The sequence below is a fragment of the Lycium ferocissimum genome, chromosome 2, assembly GCF_029784015.1.
Source record: "Lycium ferocissimum isolate CSIRO_LF1 chromosome 2, AGI_CSIRO_Lferr_CH_V1, whole genome shotgun sequence".
Classification (NCBI taxonomy): domain Eukaryota; kingdom Viridiplantae; phylum Streptophyta; class Magnoliopsida; order Solanales; family Solanaceae; genus Lycium; species Lycium ferocissimum.
The window spans coordinates 53,544,651-53,568,319 of record NC_081343.1 but is presented as its reverse complement, the minus strand read 5'-3'; the positions used below and the strand labels follow the sequence as shown (position 1 = coordinate 53,568,319).

At 34.8% G+C, this 23,669-nt stretch overlaps 2 protein-coding genes and 1 non-coding gene across 3 annotated transcripts; all 3 read left to right on the top strand.

Moving 5' to 3' along the window:
• Positions 1-1,512: 1,512 nt before the first annotated feature.
• Positions 1,513-6,095, top strand: LOC132044576 (sodium/calcium exchanger NCL1-like). Its single transcript, XM_059435074.1, has 9 exons — positions 1,513-2,196; positions 2,949-3,146; positions 3,252-3,433; positions 3,692-3,837; positions 3,925-4,183; positions 4,255-4,400; positions 4,564-4,822; positions 4,919-5,224; positions 5,666-6,095. Exons 1-9 carry the CDS (start codon positions 1,821-1,823, stop codon positions 5,912-5,914), a joined length of 2,121 nt encoding a protein of 706 aa, XP_059291057.1. The 5' UTR covers positions 1,513-1,820; the 3' UTR covers positions 5,915-6,095.
• A 1,952-nt stretch (positions 6,096-8,047) lies between these two features.
• On the top strand, positions 8,048-8,121 carry TRNAI-UAU (transfer RNA isoleucine (anticodon UAU)). The gene has a single exon. It is a non-coding gene; the product is annotated as a tRNA-Ile (tRNA).
• A 7,690-nt stretch (positions 8,122-15,811) lies between these two features.
• LOC132044550 (protein IQ-DOMAIN 9-like) lies at positions 15,812-20,434 on the top strand. The gene is made up of 5 exons (XM_059435055.1): positions 15,812-15,915; positions 16,317-16,484; positions 18,091-18,318; positions 19,573-19,686; positions 19,772-20,434. Exons 1-5 carry the CDS (start codon positions 15,841-15,843, stop codon positions 20,111-20,113), a joined length of 927 nt encoding a protein of 308 aa, XP_059291038.1. The 5' UTR covers positions 15,812-15,840; the 3' UTR covers positions 20,114-20,434.
• Positions 20,435-23,669: the final 3,235 nt, after the last annotated feature.

The following is a 23,669-nucleotide window of genomic DNA, read 5'->3' as shown; positions in this document are numbered from 1 at the left end:
AATTGTGAAGATTAGGATTCCTCGATATGCAGAAGAAAAGGTTAACGGAACAAATTCTACATTTAAAAAAAAAAAAAAAGAGTTAAATTCTGGTTTCTCAAAAAGAATCTAAAGAAAGACAGGTTTATAGCTTAGTGGTTTCAGTGAGCACATATACTATAAGATATTTTAAATTTAACAGCAGAAAAAGTAAAAAGCTTTTCTTCCGTAGCTATATGCATAACGTATGGCATCTCCAGCTAGCAATCCCAAAAAATTATCTGGATTTCAACAGAATAGTATTTATTCTTAGATATTTCTAAGTTACTATAGTAGTACTGATGATGACGTGAAAAACTAAATACTGATGATAGGTGAAATAAGAGGATTTATCTCCATTTCTATTGGCTACCAAACTTGAAGCTTTGAGCTCTCCTAAAATTTTCTTTATTAAGTGGTGCTAATTATAAAATCTTTTAGAGTAACTTGTTTCCTAGCTATTCTTTGCCAAACTAAATAACTGAAAAATAATGTGTACGTAATATAATTAGTTGGATGAACTTTACACCCTGCAACAATCAACAGTCACATTGAGTTGTGTAGATTAAACTTGCACAACTGTGAAGATTAGGATTCCTCGATATGCAGAAGAAAAGGTTAACGGAACAAATTCTACATTTAAAAAAAAAAAAAAAAAGAGTTAAATTCTGGTTTCTCAAAAAGAATCTAAAGAAAGACAGGTTTATAGCTTAGTGGTTTCAGTGAGCACATATACTATAAGATATTTTAAATTTAACGAAAAAAAGTAAAAAGCTTTTCTTCCGTAGCTATATGCATAACGTATGGCATTTCCAAATAGCAATCCCAAAAAATTATCCGGATTTCAACGAATAGTATTTATTCTTAGATATTTCTAAGTTACTATAGTAGTACTCTGATGATGACGTGAAAAACTAAATACTGATGATAGGTGAAATAAGAGGATTTATCTCCATTTTCTATTGGCTTACCAAACTTGAAGCTTTGAGCTCTCCTAAAATTTTCTTTATTAAGTGGTGCTAATTATAAAATCTTTTAGAGTAACTTGTTTCCTAGCTATTCTTTGCCAAACTAAATAACTGAAAAATAATGTGTACGTAATATAATTAGTTGGATGAACTTTACACCGCGCAACAATCAACAGTCACATTGAGTTGTGTAGATTAAACTTGCACAACTGTGAAGATTAGGATTCCTCGATATGCAGAAGAAAAGGTTAACGGAACAAATTCTACATTTTTTTTTTTAAAAAAAAAAAAAGTTAAATTCTGGTTTCTAATATCTAATTGAAAATTTTCTTAAGTCTCTTCAAACTTCATTTTATGGTGTTTAAATTCCAAGCGTTGAAGAATAGGATTCCATAAGCCAATGCCATTGGATATTGACACATGCTTTATCAAATATCATCATAAGACACTCAATCATATAGATGCCTGATTCAAAATGACAAGCTTGTTAAATAAGGATTAAAGAACCTATTTCCTGATCAACTAAAAACAAGGGAGAATTAGAATTCTTTCTTTATTGATATCTAGCTATTACAAAACTCTCACTAAAAGAAAATCTTTTGTGCAGAATTTTCACTATTAAAAGCACCATTGTGCGCGCAAGACCGTCCATATAAAAAATACCCTAATCTTTTGTGCAGCACTTTCACTATTAAAAGTACCCTCTGTCATTTTCGAAAAACTTCGTCATTATTGCAAAATTTCACCTATAAAAGTACCCATGTCTTAATGTGGAATTGATTTATTATATCCCCAAAACTCGTATAGTAGATTTATAACTTGTATTTGGTACTGATGTCAAGCCTTTCACAATGCTTTATCACATTTATTTTTCTACTTGGACAGGCGCAGGGCAGGCTTCTAACCCTAAATTCTTCCAATAATAACCAATTATTGAATATCTCAGATAGAATTCATCCACTTATTAGCAATCAAGAATATGCACATTCTTCTGGCAAAATATGTGAGCAGGTGTATGGTTTTTTTCCATGTGCAAACAGCATCAGTGGCTACATTTTCTTGATAGGAGCGTACCAGTACTTGATGATTACAGGGGAAGGACTTGTCTCAAGAGGAAGCAAGACTCTCTTCAATATTCTTGGCCCTGGCACTTTTGGCGCCACTATTTTTCCAATCTTGAAGACTTTGCCCAGGATTGTCATGGTCATTGGTTAGTCATAATAACTTAACTGCTGAAGATATTAATAAACCTGGACTATTAACTTGTTAAGATTAAGGGCTTACTATCGTGCCAAAAGCTATAACTAATAGCAAGGGCACAACTTTATTTGTTAACCAAGTCCATCAAGAAAGAGTCGCAGGCACTAGGCAGGATGTTGGGGTTACCCAATATTACGTTTGACTTAGTGGTCTAGTTTCACAGGCCCTATAGTATCAAGCTTAGCATAGAGTTTAGCTTGCTTTCTCATGAATAAACTTTGACATAGTACTTCTGTCGCCGCCTATTTGCATGAAAATACAATAGATGAATAGTCATTCATTATAAAATTATTTATTTATCTTATTTCCTATCAGAATAAGTATTCAAATCAGCTATTAATTAAGACACAGAGGTATTCCACACAAAGTTCGTTTGTTCCCTCCCCTTCAAAGACAGGAAAAGCTTTTACGTCGTTGACCATTAATTCAGTCTAAGGACAAATGACCAGTGAATCAACAAAATTGAGTTGTTAATTTGCAAGATAACTAAGAGTCATCTGTTAGGCCATGTCATTAGGGCGGCTTCCTCTGAGTAATCCAATGCTAAAAAAGAGGGTTAAGAAAAAGCAACCCCTTCACATCCGAAATTGAAAAATCATCAGTTGGAGAATCGTTTTTACATGGTAGACACAGTGAACGTAAGATGGAAATAGAATGCAACATGAACAAAATAGACTGATTTTAATGTTACTTTCTTTGTAGCATCTGGAGTTTCAGTTAGTAAAGAGAAAGCTCAGAATCAAATCTCTTCTGGAATTAGCACGACAGTTGGAGCCACAGTCTTCAATCTTACTTTAATGTGGGGAATATGTTTGATATATGGCACTAAAGATATGACCAAAAAACCAGCTCTCCAACCTGCCGAATCTTCACCTTTCAAAAGATTGAAGGGCTTGAGTGGTATTCATCCTTTCACATTCTTGAATTTAAGTTGCTGATATTTTTATTCATATATTACTGTATATTTTATTGAATACAATGCTGAAATATCTGTAAACGTTACAGATAGAAGCGTTACAATTGACAAGGAAACCCGTTACACTGCTGGAATCATGCTCCTTTCGTTGATCCCATTTGTACTAGTTCAGCCAGTCACTGCTTTCAACTCATTCTTTGGAAGGCGTATTCTGATTTTCATCACACTTGTAGTATCACTCATGCTTTTGCTCTCATACTTCCTTTATCAGGTAACTAAAATTTCCAATTTACAACACAAAGAATGTTTTGTACGCAGGTTTAGATTTGGTGTTAGTTACTATGTATATCTAGTTTTATTTCTTTTACCACACACTATATATATGGTTTGAGTTGGAGGGAAGGTCACACCTCTTGCATAATGTTGGATCCACCTATGTCGTATTGAACAAATTTTGTACTCATGATTGTTCCTAATTGAATGCCTTGGATTTGTGTACCGCTTCTTAGTTTCTGAATTTATTCATCAGAGATTGTACCCTTGGATGCAAAAGAGAAGTTTAGAATACTCCAAATATGAGAATTTGCTAGCAGGATTTCTGCATCATGTACAGAGACATGCAAAAGGGAAACTCATTAATGAAGAAGGGGATCCTGATATTGATGTCCTTAAAAGGTAATGTTACAGCTTAGTCTGAGAATAAAAGATAGTCTCTTAGGAATGAAGCGAATAAGACTAAATAGTAACCTTTTTGGTTTTCAGACTATTCCATGAGACTGATAGAGATGCTAACAAATGCCTAACACTTGCTGAATTGGAGAATCTTATACTTGAAATGGAATCAGGGAAGGTTCAGATGGACAAAGATTATGCTATTTCTAAGATATTGAATTCTTTTGACCAAAACAACGATAAAAAAATCCAGGAGGAAGAGTTTGTTGAAGGATGCAAAAGATGGATCGAAGAAGCAAAGCGGATAGCTCAAAGTGATGAGTCAAATTCTAGGAAAATTTTACGCAAGGCAAGTGAACTCTTACTTAAATTTGGTCCCAATTCATATTGAGCAATTCAAATACTTGTTGACTTCAACAGGTTGTTAAGAAATATACCAAGAAGCAAAAGGATGAAATTGCTGAAATTGAGCGTATAATGGCAAGAATTTTGAAGCATGTTCAAACTCAAGCATTAGAACCTGACCTTGTCAAAGATGGAAGCCCCAATGTTGAACGTATTAAAGAGTAAGTATGTTACTCTTATTAATTTAGTAATATATCATGTTAAATTATACTGATAGAGTGATAGTGTAAGAATTCTTTATACTATCAACATATATAAGTCAATCCAAAGAATAAAAGGTTTAAACCTTTCTATTTCTGATCGTCTTTGGTTACATTGTCGCAGGATCTTCCATCAGTATGCTTTTGACGGGAATAACGTCATAACAATACCTGAATTAGAAAAGCTAATAGGTTCAGTAAACTTTGGAGAAGAAATCAATCGTGATGACTCTGTTAAGAAAGTGTTGAGGGACTTTGATAGAGATGGTAATGACATGATCGACGAACATGAATTTATCCATGGGATGACAAAATGGCTCAATAAAGCCATTAATGCCACTGAATGCCCCGACAAAAAAAGGGCCATTGATGAATATGACGAGGTAAAATAGCAAATACTAATCTCTTCAAATATTTAAACACAAATGCTTATTACAGTTGACAAATCTCAGCACTATATGTGTGGCTTTGTTTTGTAGATTAAGTGGAAGGAAGTTGAAAAAATAGTTTATGAGGAGGAAAAAGATGGAGGAATCAACAATAAGTTGTTCACATGGGCATTTAACAAATCTGTGCTTCAAGTTTTGCTGGGAATTGCAATACTGACATTGTCTGCAAAACCTCTAATGATTAGTACTAATGATTTATCAGATGTTATGGGGATGCCTTCTTTCCTGATCCCTTTTGTAATGGTACCTCTTGCTCTAAATGCAAGAATGGCAATTGCAGCAATATTTCCAGCAAGTCAGAAGAGTTCAAAAACTGCTTCTTTGACATTCTCAGAGGTTTAACTCTCTCTCTCTCTCTCTCTCTCTCTCTCTCTCACTCTCACTCTCACACTCACACTCACACACACTCAATGATCAGTTCAAACATCTGCTTCCTGTCCCAATTTATGTGACACACTTTCTTTTTTAGTTAGTATAAAAAAGAATGACATCTTTTTTATATTTAGTAACAATTTAACTTCAAACTTCTCATTTATCCTTAATGAAATGATTTATAGTCACTGAAATTTCTATGACTTATTTTAGATCATAAATTTCAATTTTTTTCCTTTTTCTCTTAAATTCCGTAACCAATCAAATACCTTTACATAAATTGGGACGGAGTGAGTACCCGTTAAAAGAATAAATGTGTTGAACTTTAAAGTAATTTTACAACCCTCCTAAAATAAAATAAAAATTGAAGTTTGATTGTTCTAAATGTCTGGTTGTTACTGACAGATATATGGAGGAGTGATCATGGACAACATTATGGGCATGGCAGCACTTTTGGCAGTAGTGTGTATAAAGGACCTAAGATGGAATTATTCAGCTGAAGTGCTAATAGTTTTGGTGGTTTGCTCTGTAATTGGCCTTCTTGCATTTTTCCGCACCACATATCCACTTTGGACTTGTCTCGTAGCATTTTCTCTATATCCTTTCTCAGTGGTGCTGTTTTACCTTCTTGAACGCGTATTTGGTTGGGCCTAATGATAATCATAATGGCCCAATCATAATACTCTAACCCAAACCCAAACCCATTCTCTCAGCTCACAAAGAAAAAGGAAAATGGATCTTTTTTCTTTTTCTTTTTTCATTTAGACTTGTAAAAGCTTTTGAATAAAAAAGAGGAAGTTGACATGTTACGTCATTTCCATGAATTTACCCCTCATTTGGTTTTGGTGTATGATTTTGCTTGAAAATAGTAAGACCTAGGGCTAGAGAGTTGATAGAGAGAAGGGACCAACAAGAGGAACCGTCCCAATGAGAAAGCAATAATATCCAAATGAACAAGTGAGAGGGCCTTCTTACAAGACACCATAGGTCTTAACAACACAAAATAAGGGGTTTGCTTCTTGTTAGACTTAATCAAACATCTCATAGACACTTGATACAACTATGCAGCACCTATAGAATTTCCAACTAATAATCCTGAATACAAGACATTTGAACAACAAATAATGAACGGAAAAAATCGCAATATTTGTATTCATATAAGAAATCCTGTAATTTACAACTCTTCTTTACTATATCATCTTGATCTATCACTCTGTTAGCTGGGCAAGAAGACATTGCAACTTGTAATTTGAGGCCTATCACTAGAGAATATGAAGAAAGTATTATAGTAGTCTATTTGCACGTGCCATTTAAGGCGCAACGAACTTTTAAAAACTGCGCGTCCATAGCCAAATAAGAGATACATGCTAAGTTTCACCAATCAAATACCAACGAGATTACGAAAACAACCATCACATTAACAAAGCAAGAAACGCTAGATGTAGTTATTCCAGAAGCCTTCATATTTCTTTCTAATTTATTTATGATACATAACAATGCGGTGTTGGTTATCTTTATCATCCTTTTTCCCTTTATATTATACGGAAAAGGGCCAAATATACCCCTGTACTATGAGAAAAGGTTTAAATATACCCTTCATTATACTTTCGGTCCAAATATACCCTTACCGTTATACTATTAATTCAAATATACCCTTGTACTATGAGAAAAGGTTCAAATATACCCTTCCTCCATTAAGATTGTTCAAGGTGACATCCAATCCTACGTGGCACTGACATTTGATGAGGTGGATGCCACGTGGCATGCCACGTCAGCGCCGCTAACCCATTTTACCCATCTCCTCTATTTCCTTTCCCTCCACCACTAAAATTCTCTTTCTCCTCCACCACCCTTAATTGTGGCTTGTGGCATGCCACCTCAGCGCCGCTAACCCATTTTACCCATCTCCTCTATTTCCTTTCCCTCCACCACTCTTAATTGTGGCTTTACTTTCTTAAGTGTTAGTGCTTAGCTGAACTCGACACATAAAATGAAACTACTGACAGAGCAATTATTAATCAAGAAAAAAGATTTCTTATGAGAAGATCCAAATTTTCTCCAGTAAGTAACATCTGAAAGTCACATATGTGTACTCCAAGTGGCTTTTCAAAAGAGTGTTAAATTAATTTAGTACCTAACTAATCCAGAGCATGACATTTTAGAAAGATGGTTGTTTAATTGATTAAGGCCGAATCTATAGTGTCTGTAAGTGTAGAGATTTGTCCTTCTTGTCCAATTCCACCATTAAATTAAGGACAAAAGTTCTGTTTTAATGCATTGACGATAGTTAATTTAGTGGTGGAGGGGAAAGAAATAGGGGAGATGGGTAAAATGGGTTAGCAGCGCTAAGGTGGCATGCCACGTGGTATCAATCTCATCAAATGTCAGTGACACGTAGGATTGAATGTCCACTTTGGACAATCTTAACTGATTGGGTGTCCACGTTGGACAATCTTAACTGAGGAAGGGTATATTTGAACCTTTTCTCATAGTACAGGGTATATTTAAACCAATAGTATAACGGCAAGGATATATTTGGATCGAAAGTATAACGAGGGGCATATTTAAACCTTTTCTAATGGTACAGGGTTATATTTGGCCCTTTTCCATATATTATAGCCTATATGTTCCATCTGTCCGCTTGGTTTTAATAATAATTGTGACCTATTAGTCTATGACAAGTGAAAAACTAAGCAAAAGTACAATCAATATTGTCCAAGCAGAGGTTTCATAATCGCCCAAGAACGGCTTACATTGTAAGCTGAAAAAGTATACTACAAGGAACATGGTCCCGTAGCTCAGTTGGTTAGAGCGTTGGTCTTATGAGCCGAAGGTCGCGGGTTCGAGCCCCGCCGGGACCATTTTTTTTTTTCTGTTCACATTTTTTAGGTCCCGTCTTTGATGTCTAGGTTTAGGCCCATCTTTGCATAGCTTATGGCCCGTGTTTGGTTAAAGGTTTTGCAAATAATATTGGGAAAACTACATAAATGACAAAGTTCTGGGCTTAACTCAAGCCACATAACAAATGTTTCAATATTTACATTTAGTAGCAACTACCCAGTTGCCAAACGGTTGTATACATTTTATTCACTGTATTCGTTTTTTATTTTCGCTGTATTCATGAATACAACAAAAAAAAAATTCCTGTTTTTTCACTGTATTCTTGAAAATGACTCTCTGTATTCATAACTTGGCTTGCTGTATTCATAAATACAGCGAGTAAAAAATGAATACATAAAAACATATATATACCAAAAAATTAACAAACACCGTATTTTTCGGTATGTATACAACAAACACAGGCGTATACAACATAGATATACCAAAAAAATTAACAAAAACAGGCGAAAAACACTGTATACAATATATGTACACCAAAAAAATAACGAATACACTCAAATATTGAAGACAAAAAATAAAATTGATTGTATTCATTTGTATACAAGCGTAAATTGACTCTATTCATTTGTATACAAAAAGATTTCTTCGAAAAATGCAAAAAATATTGTATACAGTGTATGTATACACAGATCTGAAAAAAGAACTTCCGAAAAATATGTATACAGCGTATGTATGTATACACAGATCTGGAAAAAAACTTCCGATCAGATCTATGTACACCTTCTTCTCCTTCAACTTCTTTTCTCCGTCATCATCACCGTCACCTTCAGATCTAAAAAATTCACATCAGATCTGAAAATTTCGACGAGTTTCTAGGCACCGCCACACCACACCGCCTGTCACCAACAACGCCGCCGGTCACCAACAACACCGCCACACCACACAGTAACACACCTAACCACCTTCACCAAAACAGCAACACACCACATCCGTCACCAAACCACTGCCGTCACCAACAACAACAACAACACCGCCCGTCACTTGCCGGAGAAAAATGGAGAGGAAGACGAACAAGACGTTAGAGAGAGAGAGAGAGAGAGAGAGAGTGACGATGGTGCAGAGGCACGGCATTTCGCCGGAGCTCCGGCGATCGGTGGTGGCCGGCGGTGGAGCAGTAGGGAGAAGAGGGGGAAGAGAGATAGGAGGGTTGGGTTGGAAGTATAGTGTGATAGGTATTCTATTTTGTGTGTGTGTGTATATATAGTTACTAAATGTCATTAATACACAAATGTTTGCTATGAGAAGTAATTAAGTTAAACTATAGCTACTAAATGTCAATACCCACTATATATTTGTTATGTCACGTAGTTATCCCAATAATATTTTAAAAAGGGGAAAGGTGCAAATATATCCCTCAATTTTTGCAATTTAGAGCAGATATATTCCAGTTAAAAAAGTAGTATATATATATATCCTTGCCATTACAAAATGATGAAAATATACCCCTGCCCTCATACAAATAGTGCAAATATACCCTTTCGCTAATGGAATTTTTATTTTTTTAAAATCATTTAGTTTATTTTTTAATTAAAAAGAAATACCACATGGCTTTAAAAAAAAAAAAAAAAAGAACCATCACAGTGATGGAAATTTATTAAAGATAAAAAGGAGTCTGTATAGAAGAGCTACTCCAAAATAGGAGAGCAGGAAAATAAAGCAAACAAAAGCAAAATAAAGTTCAGAAAACTAAGCTAACATCAGGAAAATCAAATGCAAATTGATCTACAAGTCCTGGTGCCTTGATTTTCTTCCATCTATCACACCTCCAAGCTCTCATAAGGTAGTATGGAACAAAGTACAATTGAATTTCATTCAGGCCTCCAGAACAGTTGTCAATTCACACTTCTAAAGCCACATGATAATTTTTTCTGGTGGGTCGGGTCTGGTTTGTTTTAAAAAATGGGTAGGCTTATTTTTTTTTTTTAAAGCCACAGAGATATTTTTTTAAACGAATCAGACCTGATCCGCCATTTTTTTTTTAACCTTTGCTCTAAATCGCAACAGGGTTCTTGAAGTTGTATTTGGAATTTTCATGGCCAAACAATGTTTTTCAAATAAAGTGGAAAAAAAATTCGGAAAAAAGTGAAATTCTCACAGCCAAACGGGTAATACGTATTAGGCCCCTTACACTTCTACTATTTCTTTCTGGGCAATTTGCATGATTGCCCTTCATACGGATTGGTCTTTAATTTTTGCCCCTCAATTCGCTGGTCTTTAATTTTTGTCATTCGCTTAAAAAGGTGACCGAAAATACCTCGAGGTTTGAAACCCAGTAGAGTCAAAAATAATAATAATTTCGCAAGGCATGAAGTTACATAGAACCTATGCCGGAGACAGCAGACTTTGCCTTATAAGGCGAACTTTTAATTATGTCTTGAGGCAAAGTCTGTCGCATAAGGCAGACTTTTTGCAAAAGCCTTGTCTTGCTAAATCTTTTTTTTTTTTTTATTGAGCGAGAATTCGAATCCAGAATTTTGAGGTATTTTCGGCCACCCTTTTAAGCGAAAAACAAAAATTAAAGACCAGTTATTTGAGGAAAAAAATTAATGACCAGCCCAAATGAAGGCCAATCCGCGCAAAAAAATTCTTCTTTTCTTACAGTATCAGCTAGGCAAGCAATGGTCCACATACTGATTTCTATTAGGGCCTAGGGCACCTAACACCAATATTTTCCTTTTCCTCCATAACTTTTTGTACCTTACAATTACATTATTGCAAAACTCAATCATAATGATCACCTTAAAATATTCAGCAACTAACCCATGACAGCAAGATTATGAAGTACAGATACTTATGTGCTTGGTTGATGATTAATTGATTGTGGTCATGCTATGGATTAGGTTATACACTTTAATGAAAATTGGGACCACCATATTACATGCAAAGGAACATAACACACATCTGCGTTTTCCACAGATATTGTCCTATGTATTTGAGGGCCAAATATATCCCTGTACTATTGGAAAAGGACCAAATATATCTCTCGTTATATTTTGGGTTCAAATATACCCTTCTTAGTTATACTATTGGTTCAAATAAATCCCTCCTCTGTTAAAGTTGTCCACCTTGGACATTCTATCCTACGTGACAATAATAGTGATGAGGTGGATGTCACGTGCCATTGCCACCTCATCACTCCTAACTCATTTTAGAGCCCTTTTGGATTGGCTTATAAGTTGTTTATAAGTTGTTTTTAGAACTTTTTTTGTTTGTTTGTTTAGTAGAACAAAGTCATTTTGTCTTAAAATAAGCTCAAAAAAATAATTGGGTCCATTTGACTTAACTTATCTAAAAGCCATAAGTTCGAAAAGCGAACTACAAGCCAAAAAAAAAAAATAAGTTGGGCTACTCAACTTTTTTTTTTTTTTAGCTCATAAGCTGCTTAAAATAAGCCCATCCAAACAGGCTCTTACTCCTCCCCTCTTCCACTACTAAAATTTTCACCCCTCCACCACCATTGCCACTATTACCAATTAATTTTGGAACTGAACTGGTGGAATTGGTAAACCTTTTTTGCATTACAGCTAATTGTTTTAAGTTGGGTTGTCTTATTGAGTTTTTGGCATATGTAAGTTTCAACAATTATTTTAGGTGAAAAAAATTAGCGGTTGATATTGTTCGTGATTATACTGGTTCTGAGGATGGCTTGAAATCTCTTGGCAAGTACTCTAAAGTTGTGCTTCGCTCTCGGTCTAGCCTTCTTGGTGAAAAAATGATAGCAGTCTGTTCTAAATTTTGTGTGGTTACTTCAAGTAAAGTTTCACATTATACAGGTGCTACAGACAAGAAAAGCTAAACAAATTACTCACTTTTGTTCAGAATTATACGTGACACTTTAACTTGTTGGGATCAGAGGTACAATTGAAGGATAATATGGCGGTAATGGTGGCAACGGTGGTGGAGGGGATGGAAATTCTAGTGGTGGAAGAGGGGAAGAGTAACTGGGTTAGGGGGTGATGAGGGACAATGACTTGTGGCATCCCCCTCATCAATATCATTGCCACGTAGGATAGAATGCCCAAGGTGGACAACTTTAACGGAGGAAGGGTACATTTGAACCAATAGTATATCGGCAAGGGTATATTTGGACCCAAAGTATAACGAGGGGTATATTTGGTCCTGCTCCAATAGTTCAAGGGTATATTTGGCCCTTTTCCTTTTTCTTTAATAAAGAATTTCCATCTTCACTTTAAAAAATGTAGTAAAGGAGGGATAAGAAAATACTAGTTGATCACATTAGACCAGATTCAATAAAGGATTCTTAATTCTTAAGTTGGCATAATATTTCTTTGCATATTCTCAAATCTCAATCATTGTGCCATGAAAAAGTGGGTAGACAAACAAGAAAAACAATAACCTAAGCTTTTTGGTTCTTTTTAAATTCAGGTGGCATTTGAATTGTAAGATAATTTGCAAACTCAGTTATTGAGTTTTTACAAAAAGTTAGTTGTTTGAGCTAAATCTTTTGAAAAAAAGTTAATTATGTGCTTTTATTAATTAAGATTTGGCTCAAAAAATTACTTCTTATAAAAAGACAATTTTAAAAATAACGAACAATTGCCATAATAAGAGTTGTTTATAACGACAAAAGAACTATTGTATGGCAAAAGAACCAGGATTGAAGATTGAAGAATACTATAATGTTTTATATGTTTATAAATATTTAGTGAATTTTTTTAATATATATGCAATGTTTGGATAAAAACTATTGGATTCACGTGAACCCGTAACCAATCATGATTGTGGTGGGTAAATATCTCTTCATCTTTAATTAGAGTTTTCAGGTCCTTTAGTATAGAGAGCTTTACCCACGGTTCACATTAAAATGTTTATAAATATTCAAAAGATATAAAAAAGCATAATAAGGAAAAAGGTCCTAGTTTATTATTATTATTATTATTATTATTATTATTATTATTAATAATAATAATTTTTTTGGCGAATGTATACGAGTACATTTTTCCATTGTTTTTTATAGATGGTTCTACAAAAACAGTTGGAGTATTTTTCTCTTTAAAGAAGGCCAGATAAACTATGCCATAAACATTGCCTATATTTTAGTGCTAAGGATGAGGAGTTGAGGACCATCATAATCAAATCCCAAAAATGCCATGGTTAACTGGTTGTTGTACTGTGTCCCTACAACATCATTTTATTGACTAAAGAACAATAAAATCTTGATTGGGATTTGTTAAGCCCTCCTTTGATTGAGGACAAACAGACCCATTTTTCTACTCCAATTTTAACACATCAATACTTTTGCTCTTATTTTATCCATCTGATTCCTTTTTGGTTCAACTTCTTTAAAGAAAGGCCAAACCCATCGAGAGCTCAGGATCTTTTCAGATTAGATGCTTTTGACACAAGACCTCTGAATTTGAATTAAAATGTGTTATGAAAAACATTTTTTGGAAACAAGTGTGTGTGTGTGTGTGTTTTTTTTTTTTCTCCTTCATACCACTTTCTTCACCATATCCACCATATCTCTCAAAACCAAATGGGCCACAAAACCATAATAATTTCAACTCAAAAAAGGTCCTCTCTAGTTTATTATTATTATTATTATTAAGAAATAATAATAATAATATTATCTCTGTTTCCATGGCCACCACTATATTCAAGAAATGTTAAAGAGAAAACATAATTTCACCTTTCCATAATTCAAAATCACATTTTTCCATTGTTTTTTATAGATGGTTCTACAAAAACAGTTGGAGTATTTTTCTCTTTAAAGAAGGCCAGATAAACTATGCCATAAACATTGCCTATATTTTAGTCAAAATCTAAGGATGAAAATGGAGTTTAGAAGATGGTGCTCAGCAGTAGAGAGACCATCATAATCAAATCCCAAAATTTATGCCATGGTTAACTGGTTGATTTTTAAATTATTATTTTACACCCAATTGCCACATGTACTGTGTCCCTACAACATCATTTTATTGACTAAAGAACAATAAAATCTTGATTGGGATTTGTTAAGCCCTCCTTTGATTGAGGACAAACAGACCCATTTTTCTACTCCAATTTTAACACATCAATACTTTTGCTCTTATTTTATCCATCTGCTTCCTTTTTGGTTCAACTTCTTTAGAGAAACATGCTCAACTACTTTGTGTCATGGGGCCATTGCAAATATTCATATTCCACACAACCAACAATCAAAGTGTACCAACCTTTTGTTTTTTCTTTCTTTTTTATTCTTTTAATGTCATCTTTCTCAAGTATTTCTTCTCTTCTACTCATCCTGTTTTTTTTTTTTCCCACTGCCATCACTACTCTGGCACTTGATTTTTCCTCTTTTTATTCTGTTTTTTCTTTGCATTTTAGAAATACCCCATTTGCTAGAAAGGGCTATAGCTAAACCTCCGAGTGAAGGGTTTTTCTCTGGTATGGTTTCTTGTATAAAGTTTGCATTTTTATTTGTTTTTCTTAGTCTATGGTGGAATTATGTGTGTGGGTGCTATTCATTTTCTTGAAATATCTGAGAGAAATTAGAATCTTTCTATTAATGGGAAAAAAACCATCAAAAGATTGGCCCTTTATATTGTTTCTGTTAGTAAATGTGTTTAAAGGTTTTAGGATTTGGTAGTAGAAGTCAAATTAGGAGATGATTTTTTGCATTGAATGGACTTGTAGATTGAGAGTGCATATTCAAAATTAAAATGATTTTGGTAATTTGTTGAGCTTTTTTTTGGTACATTACCATAAACTAGATGGATGCTTTTAGATCAGTGGTATATTCCTAGGTCATGAATAGGTAATAAGCTATGTGTATTTGAATTGTTGCAACTTCTCTTTGTGTATGTGTATTTGAATTGTTGCAACTTCTCTTTGTGACTTCCTGTTGCTTTTCATTCATAATTGATTATATAGAATGACTAATTTGAATGCGTATGTGAGTTTATGGGAATAATTTTTTTGGCTCACGACACCATTCTGTCACTCTCATTTACTGACTATCTATATTTAGTTATTCTACTTGTCCTTTAATAGTGCCTTGAGTATTAAGAAGCACTTATATCTTGTTATGGTAATATAACCTAAGATCGGCAGAGTTTAGTCCAGATAATTACCTTAGACAGTTGTAGTTCACCTAAAGATTTAAAGTAATGTATTCACAAATATAATGGCCTGATTTTAGGAAGAAGTGATCACACATTTTCCTTCTAGAGTTGTAGTCAACCATAATTTCTCACCTCCCTGCAGACCCCCAATGAGAAATGCGAAGTAAACACCAAAGTCTACACGGGCAAATGATTAAGAATTTGTTGCTGCTTTAAACTTTAAAGTCAGTCAGATATATTTAAAAGACTATCATCAAGCCTTTAAAGGCAACAGAAATCCAATATAAACCTATTATGTTTTATTTCTGATCGAAATTAAGTCAAATCATCTATTAGGCAATCCAAATTTTCCGACGATTAGCGTTGTCCATAGGCTTTTGTATGGTAAAAGGGCTTCTTGTTGTCAATTTGATCAGTTGAATGAACATTTTCATGGATAATGCAACCATTTGAAATATCTACTTTCTAATTCACCTTCTGATGAAAGAGAATATTAGAGCGTGGCTTATGTAAAATAATAAACCCTCAATCTGGATATTTTCAAAACTAATACTATTTCATGTTCCATTTGTTATGATCTGCAGCTGAGTAAAACATCTATAACAGGCATCTCCAATGGGTTCTGCAGACTGGCTTAAGAATGTAATTGGTATGAGAAAAGCAAAGGATGGGAGATCGAAAAAATTAAAGGTAAGCATTCATAGTTGTCTCTTCTCGCTAATGAACTTGCCTTAGATGTCCATACTCATTAATAGAATTACATAATTTGATAGTAATGGTGGACAAGAAAGGGAAGGTGCTTGATTAACAGTGTATTTAGGCTCTTAGAAAAAGCAGGCTGCTGTCTCTGATTACCGACGTTAAGACTTTGTTGTTTTCTCTCCTTTTTCTCTCTTTTTCCTTTTACCTTTGTTTTGGGCTGAATGGATCAAGGACTTCTGTATGGTGCTTCAGACAAAAATTTTACTCTTAGCTCTTAAGACCACAAATTAAGATGTCTGTATGGTGCTTCAAACAAAAATTGTATTCTTTATTTAGAGTCACCAGTACTGTGTAAGATCAACTGGATTCATATTTTTACTTTGAGACAGGGAACAAAAGCGATCAAAAATTCTAATGGATGCAAAGGAGATGATCCCCTTCGGAAAGAGCCTTCTAAAATAATCAATGGTGACTTGATCAAGAATCAGAGAGAACTGGGAATGCCTATTGAGGACAGAGCAGCTATTAAGATTCAGACAGCATTCCGTGCTTATCTGGTAAAAACATACTATTTAATTATTATTTATAATCGGATATTAGATATAGATGCTCTTTTTTAATTATCCATCTTGAGACTAAATATTTCTGCAGTGACTTCTTCTTCTGATAACTTCACTTGAGACGCAATGTTGCAGTTACAGAGTGATATAAACCTTCCTTTCTGTCCACTGTCCTGATCGTCAGACATACACTTCCAAATTTAGGACACTAACCAATTAAGGAAGCATCCCATGATCCCAATTGTTCAATGCTCACATACAATTCATCTTTATGGTTTCTTTTGCATCTTTGATGGGTGGGGGCACTACAACAGCATACCCAGTGCGTCCCACAAGTGGGGTCTGGGGAGGGTGGGGGGTATGCAGACCTTACCCCTACCTTTGTGGGGTAGAGAAGCTGTTTCTTATAGACCCTCGGCTATTCCAACATTGAATCATGGAAAAGATTCTATTTTTTTGAGTAAAATTATGAATTTACTTTGGAACATGCTGGTAAATTTACTGGTATCTTATTTCATGGCATGGACTAAAGCTATCATTTAGTTATTGTTGTGACAGAAGATGATAAGTAACACATATCCCATCAAATCATTTGTATCATGCTACAAAGTGGGATTGCAGTCTCCAAAAAGAAAAAAGAAAAAGAAAGAAGAGATGTACCTTTCCAGCATAATGGTTTGGGTATCTTTTCTGTAATGCCACTGCACTTGTTTGATCACTCTTTTATCTAGTGAAATCCTTTAATATTACTTGAATTAAAAAAAATCGTATATCGTGCCACTTATTGTTTTATTTAGCACAAAGGGAACCATCGATGTCAGATGAGCGTTTCTATAACCTCAAAATATGCAGTGAGAGACCTCTTAGGTTGGGATTGCTATGTGAAGAACTGCTCTATATGTACTGTATTCTTTTCTCTAAATAAAGGGCTATAAAATTGTGCCCTTCACGGTGTCTCAGCTAGATGTTGGACTTTTAGACCAAAGATCCCTTTAGTCAGCTGATAAATTACACTCCCTCAGTTTCACTTTGTTTGGCCTAGTTTGACTTGGCACAAAGTTTAATAGATGAAGGAAGACTTTTAAAACTTGTGGTCTTAAATATGCCATAACATTTGTTGTGCCAATCTTTTCGGAATGAACTAATAAGGAAATAGTGTCAAACAAAGTGGAGCCCAGGGAGTAACAAATAAGCGTGGGAGTGTATCTTTCAAACTTTTGTAACAACAACTATTACTGCGCCTCAATCCCAAACTAGTTGGGTCGGTTATGTAAATCCTCATTGAGGGTGTTACTCCATTTAAACTCATCTCAAGCCAATATTATTTTTCAAACCTTTGTAACCAAAAGAAACCAACTCTGATTAATCAGGGAAAACCTCTATTTTACTGCTGTGATGCGTAAAACTCCTGGACGACCACGGTAAGGCAGTTGTTTAAATAATGCTGTGCATAATTGATGCTTAGGTGCTCTTGTTCCAGGTTCTTATTGCTGTCATTTTATCTTATCTTGCATGACGATATTGTTTTACTTTTGTCTGAACCAACCAAAAAAAGTGCTTCAACTCTTCTCTTTAGGTTGAATAGAGTTTTCTCCGTTTGCAGGCTAGGAAAACTTTACGTCGACTGAAAGGAAATACAAGGTTACAGTCCCTGACACAACGTCCTTCAGTGAAAAAACAAGCTTCATCAGCTTTGAACTATATCCGTTCATGGAACACGATGCAAACTGAGATTAGAGCTCGCCGTGCCCATATGGTAATGGAAGGGCATCTTAAGCAGAAGAAGCAGGAGAATCAATTGAAGTTAGAGGCGAAGCTTCAAAATGTAGAGGTTAGTTAGTGACGTTTTTATGCCTGGTAATTGTTTATCCTACTAGTTTTTCTCCCCCATCTTTGAAGCCTTCAAATCAGTATTTGCTTTCTCCTTCTGCTATCAAGAGATTTTCTTGCCTTGATCTTTCAACTGTTATCGTTTCTGTTAACCCTAAGTAAATGATTTATTAGAGAAGATTATTCTTTGGTGGCAAGATAAATAAAAATAAACTTCTACTATTAGGAGGACTGCTTTTTGTCATGTTTTTTCTTGAGCCGCAGGTCTTTCGGAAACAGCCTCTCTACCTCTCAAGGTAGAGGTAAGGTCTGCGTACACTCTACCCTCCCCAGACCCACTTGTGGGATTACACTGGGTATGTTGTTGTAGAAGGACTGCGTGGAATTCCGTTAATAGAAGTCAGATATCCAAACTCACTGTGTCGAAATGAAAGCTCCAGTTTACAGCATTTTCATTCATATATGAGTATAATTCACGGTACTAAACTCTGATAATCTTATGCCTTTTCTTTAATAAAACCAAGCTAAAAGCTTCTCGTGCAAGAACACTTTGACAAACTCCATGCTTAAACTGCATTCTGTTTTTCTTTTTTGTATTCTCGTCATGGGAGCTCATGACAGTTTCTATGTCTTATGATGCCTTCTCAATTATTCTGTGTTCTATGTACATACTGCAGTTCTTACACACACAAAAGCAAATGTTTTCAATGTCGTACTCATTTGGTGTACTTTACAATTTTGTAATCACTCTAATACTTAAGACAAGATGGAAAATCCTTTAGCCGATGCCTGGGGCCCAATTACAATCCTATATCATTTGAATCAGTTTATCAGAGATCTAAAGGTGCTAGAGTAAACAAAGTTGAAACATTTATGGATTTTCTCATTGTCCTTTGGATTTGGTTAGCACATAGTGAAGTTTCTAAGATATATGACAAACTACGATCTCATTTAAAGAGTAGTGATCATCTTATTCTTAGGTTGTGATAACAAATTTCTTGATGCCCTTTAGTAGCTCCAAGCCTCCAGTCAGACACCAAACCAGGATAGCTGATAGTTGTAACTTGACAAAGATTATGAATGATGCTCTAATTTCTATTCTAATTTTTTCGACATTAATCTCAAGCAAAAAGTAGAAGCCAAGCTAAAAACTTGCAGAAATCCATATTTTGATCGTTTTCCACTTGTCATTTGCCTAGTCTTGGCCATGGTGCAATTTAGTGTCCTACCGAGCTATATTGTTTTTCTCAAACAGATAGAATGGAGTGGTGGCCCCCAAACAATGGAAGTTATTGTAGCAAGGATTCACCAGAGAGAAGAAGCAGCTATGAAACGAGAGCGAGCTATGGCCTATGCATTTTCTCATCAGGTATATTAAATGGATGACAATCTTCAGCTTGTTTACAGTACTGCGATTTCAGAACAGGAATTCCTACTGAAATATTATGTCACAGTGGAGGGCCAATTCCAACCCAGTATTTGGATCTGGAAATAATGAAATGGGCAAAGCTAATTGGGGCTGGAGCTGGACAGATCGCTGGGTTGCTGCTCGACCATGGGAAAGCCGAGTTCCTGTCCACGCAAGTCCAAAGAAAGTCAACGATAAAGCAAGCAAGACCACTAAAAGTACTACTAGCCCGACAAAGAAAACACCAGTTTCTGTTAAATTAATTTCTCCCAATGCGAAAGGGACTGTAAAAGCTAAAAAGTCTAATGAAGTAGCTGCACAAAAAGTGAGAAGCAAAGTTAAGGAGGCTGGCAGTGAAAAGCAAGAGGTGGAAGTAGAAGCTAACTGAAAAGTATTAGACGTTGAAGCCAAGACACTTCAGTTTTTGTGTATTGCTGATGATGGGGGTGAAAGAAAAACTTGTAAATTTAATCACCGGGCCTGCGTTGATGTATGTAGAGTGCTTTGTCTGAGAGTTTGCCATCATTTTCTTTATTTTTCCAAATTCCTCTTACCATATGTTTATATGAGATGTTAAGTTATTCATAGGTTAAAATATGTTTAGATGCCATATCTCATTCAAGAGCATTTATGTTATAGCTTTGAGTGCCCAGAATGTTCTGTTCCTGTGTCTATTTATCAATTGGCATGAATTCCTTTGCCCAGAAAATATGTGTTGTACATAATATAAATTTTCGACCTTACTGCGGAGTGCAATTTTTAATTGTATAGATTGATTTTCTTCCCTGCCATTTAGATGGCAAGTCAACAGCTTTACTAGAATTACGTATTTGCGGTAGTAGCAGTTTGAATTCTTTCAACGCTATATGTTTCTCCATTTCTAAGAGCCTGTTTGGATTGACTTATAAGTTGCTTGAAAAGCTTTTTTTGAGTGTTTGGTAGACTCAATTTTAAAGTCATTTGTCTTAAAATAAGCAAAAAAATAATTAGCTCGTTTGGGCTTGTGAAACATTCTATCTAAAGCGACTTTTAAATTTGAAAATAGGCTTTTTATAAGTTTGCTTTTTTTAAGCCCATCCGAACAGGCTCTAAGTGATCTAGTGACTTCGACAAAATGCATACCTAAAAAGATAAAATGAAGCAACTTAAGTATACGAATTATTTCCCTTGTTTCCTTTTATTTTCTTTATTATCTTTTTGTAAGCCACCTAGTTATTGAGAAAGCAAAAATCTTGCCCTAATAGCGAAGACAAGAAGCCAATTTTTTTATGACACTACTATGATGAGGAATGGATTTTTGAGACTATGTATTTGGGAAATTTCCTATGTTTCATCCTATTTCTAATTCAAGTAAAGATATCGTAATCCAAAACTTATTTCCACTATATGAATATAGTTTGACTTAAATATTTACCTGATTATTACACTGAATGAAACAATTTAATTTTAACTGTTAAAAATTAAAGTGAAGAACATATACTTTTCTTTTTCATAACCGAGGTTAAGTGTAAGTATAAATAAATACATGAAAGGCAAATATCTTATATTTATTGATTTGATATAAATACTCAGATAAGTTATTACTTATCATTTTGAGCCATATAGATGATAGTGATCACGTGGTGCAGGGGAAAAAGTAGATAAAAGATAAGTAAATGTTTAAAAAGAATAGGAGTAATACACGTAACAGCTTTTCTTTGATACCCTTTTCAGCTTTTAGGCTGACTAGAGTTATTGGCCGTAACAAAGGAAGTTTTTGGACTAATGGATTAGATTAGAAAAACCAAATCTGTAGAAGCATAATTTGTGACTAATTAAGCTAGTACTTATCAGCATATTCATGAAGTTTTAATCTGGAGAATCATTTTCCATATGATGATTACTGATTAAATGAATGTTAAAAGGCTACGCTTTGGCTTCGTACGTACTAATTGTTTAGATATTTTTTCTTCTTTCTTCTCATAGGGATATTTTCAGATATGACGTTACAACTTATTAGTTACTTTGTTCACCTAGCTATTAATAACTTCCTTCAACCAAAATGAGAAACCAAAAATCATTTCTCGATATTTTAGTATTCTCTTTCACGTTTGCAAGTGATATTGCAAACCTCCAAATGAGTACTTTTTTTATGCTCTTATGGAACATCAATGTAAGTACTGTAGTATACCTACTGAAAATTTTGAGAAATGTCCAAAACCTCCTGCTCAATACAAGCATCTCCGTGATAATTGGAAGAAATTAAATTTAAACATATTACAAATAAATTTCTTCCCTCACCGGGAAGGCGGTGGCCTTTTTCAAAAATATTTTTTTATATAATGAACACATAATCATATCAAGTTACGTATCAAGGGGTTTGTGGTACCCTGTCAATTTAAAATGTATTTTACGAAAATACATTGATTATCGTTATACATACAACACTATAGGATTAAAGAGCTGTTTGGACATGATTTGAAATCATGATATGAAATCAACGATTTGAAATCATGATGATTTGAAGTTGAAGTTTTGTTTGGACATGCAATTTGGATTTCTTAAGTTGTATTTTTTTCTCATAGACATAAAAACCCACAAGTTGTGAAAACCATTAAAACTTTCCCAATTCTTATACAATCTTACCAAATGAGCTAATCATAATTCATAACAAAATTAATGCGCTACTAGAAGACCTTTCTAAAAAATATAACATCAATTGATCGAACTTTAGTTCAATAAAAAGAAAAATTGAACATGTGTTGTAGTTGTCACACCCCCAACGAGGAGTATGACAGGCTCCGACCCGTAGGCCGAAAGTCACCTGACTTGACAGTTACTTGGACATCACATACCATAACTCAAAGAACACCTGCACGCAGAAAAGGCCCAACATAGAAATATTCGATAATTCAACACGTATGTACATATGTGGACCGACAAGGTCTCCACAACATAAAGTATATCATAAAGCCGGCAAGGCTATCAGAAAATATCAAGAACCCAAAATAAGGCCGACAAGGCCATACATAATATTTACATATCCCACTATGTCCATGAGCCTCTAAGAGTATACATATGAACATATATTATACTAACATAAAAGTACCAAAGATAGCAAGCTCGGAATAGTGGCACTTGCTAACACCGTTGAAGCTAGAAAATCCTACCGTGGTTGCTCGATAACTCTCATCGAGCACACGACAAAGACGAAATGCAGCGTCCCGTGCAATGGGACGTCAGTACGGATAAAAGTACTGAGTATGTAAGGCAGGAGAGTAGCAACATAATTAAGATATAATGTAACATTAATAAGGGCAAAAGAAAACTGAACATATGGAAGTAGCACAAGATACATTGCATGATAAAATCATTTGTGTGCATATATATATACACGTAACAGATAGTATCCATGCCCGGCCGTAAGGCTCGGTGTTATATGTGTAAAATCATGCCCGGCCATTAAGGCTCGGTGTTATCATCATTAGCCCGCGTCCGGGGCAATATCATGACATGCCCACTACAGTGGTGTGCGCATCTACGCGCCATGCCCGACCGACTCTAGCGCGGCACGGTGTAGTAAAATAGTGCAATACATTTATATATATATATATATATATATATATATATATATATATATATATATATATATATATAATGCATGAGAAGTCAATAATCTGACCTTGGCCTTTTGGAGTGACATAAAGTCGGTAGCCTCCGAATAACTTATGGAATTCGTATCGAGTCAAAGAAGTAATCGATGATGATAAGTAAAATAATATTTTAAGAATCAATCAAATAACAAGGCATTAAGATTTGAAATACAAAGCATGGGAATAGAGTGGATTTGTTATGGAACGCTTGTGTTTAAATTCTAGTTGGATTCGTGCCAAAGAAAGAGGGAAACGAACACCTTACACACCTTATCCGTCAAGCCACCACTTAAACAATTCCTTACACCGATG

What these genes read in the sequence shown, in the direction of transcription:
- LOC132044576 (XM_059435074.1), top strand. Translation starts at nt 1,821, where the DNA reads ATGTCAAGCCTTTCACAATGCTTTATCACATTTATTTTTCTACTTGGA. An exon ending in CTAGGAAAATTTTACGCAAG is followed by an intron (nt 4,184 to 4,254) that starts GCAAGTGAACTC and finishes TGACTTCAACAG; the next exon opens with GTTGTTAAGAAATATACCAA. An exon ending in CTTCTTTGACATTCTCAGAG is followed by an intron (nt 5,225 to 5,665) that starts GTTTAACTCTCT and finishes TGTTACTGACAG; the next exon opens with ATATATGGAGGAGTGATCAT.
- LOC132044550 (XM_059435055.1), top strand. Translation starts at nt 15,841, where the DNA reads ATGGGTTCTGCAGACTGGCTTAAGAATGTAATTGGTATGAGAAAAGCA. An exon ending in GGAGATCGAAAAAATTAAAG is followed by an intron (nt 15,916 to 16,316) that starts GTAAGCATTCAT and finishes ACTTTGAGACAG; the next exon opens with GGAACAAAAGCGATCAAAAA. An exon ending in CGAAGCTTCAAAATGTAGAG is followed by an intron (nt 18,319 to 19,572) that starts GTTAGTTAGTGA and finishes TTTCTCAAACAG; the next exon opens with ATAGAATGGAGTGGTGGCCC.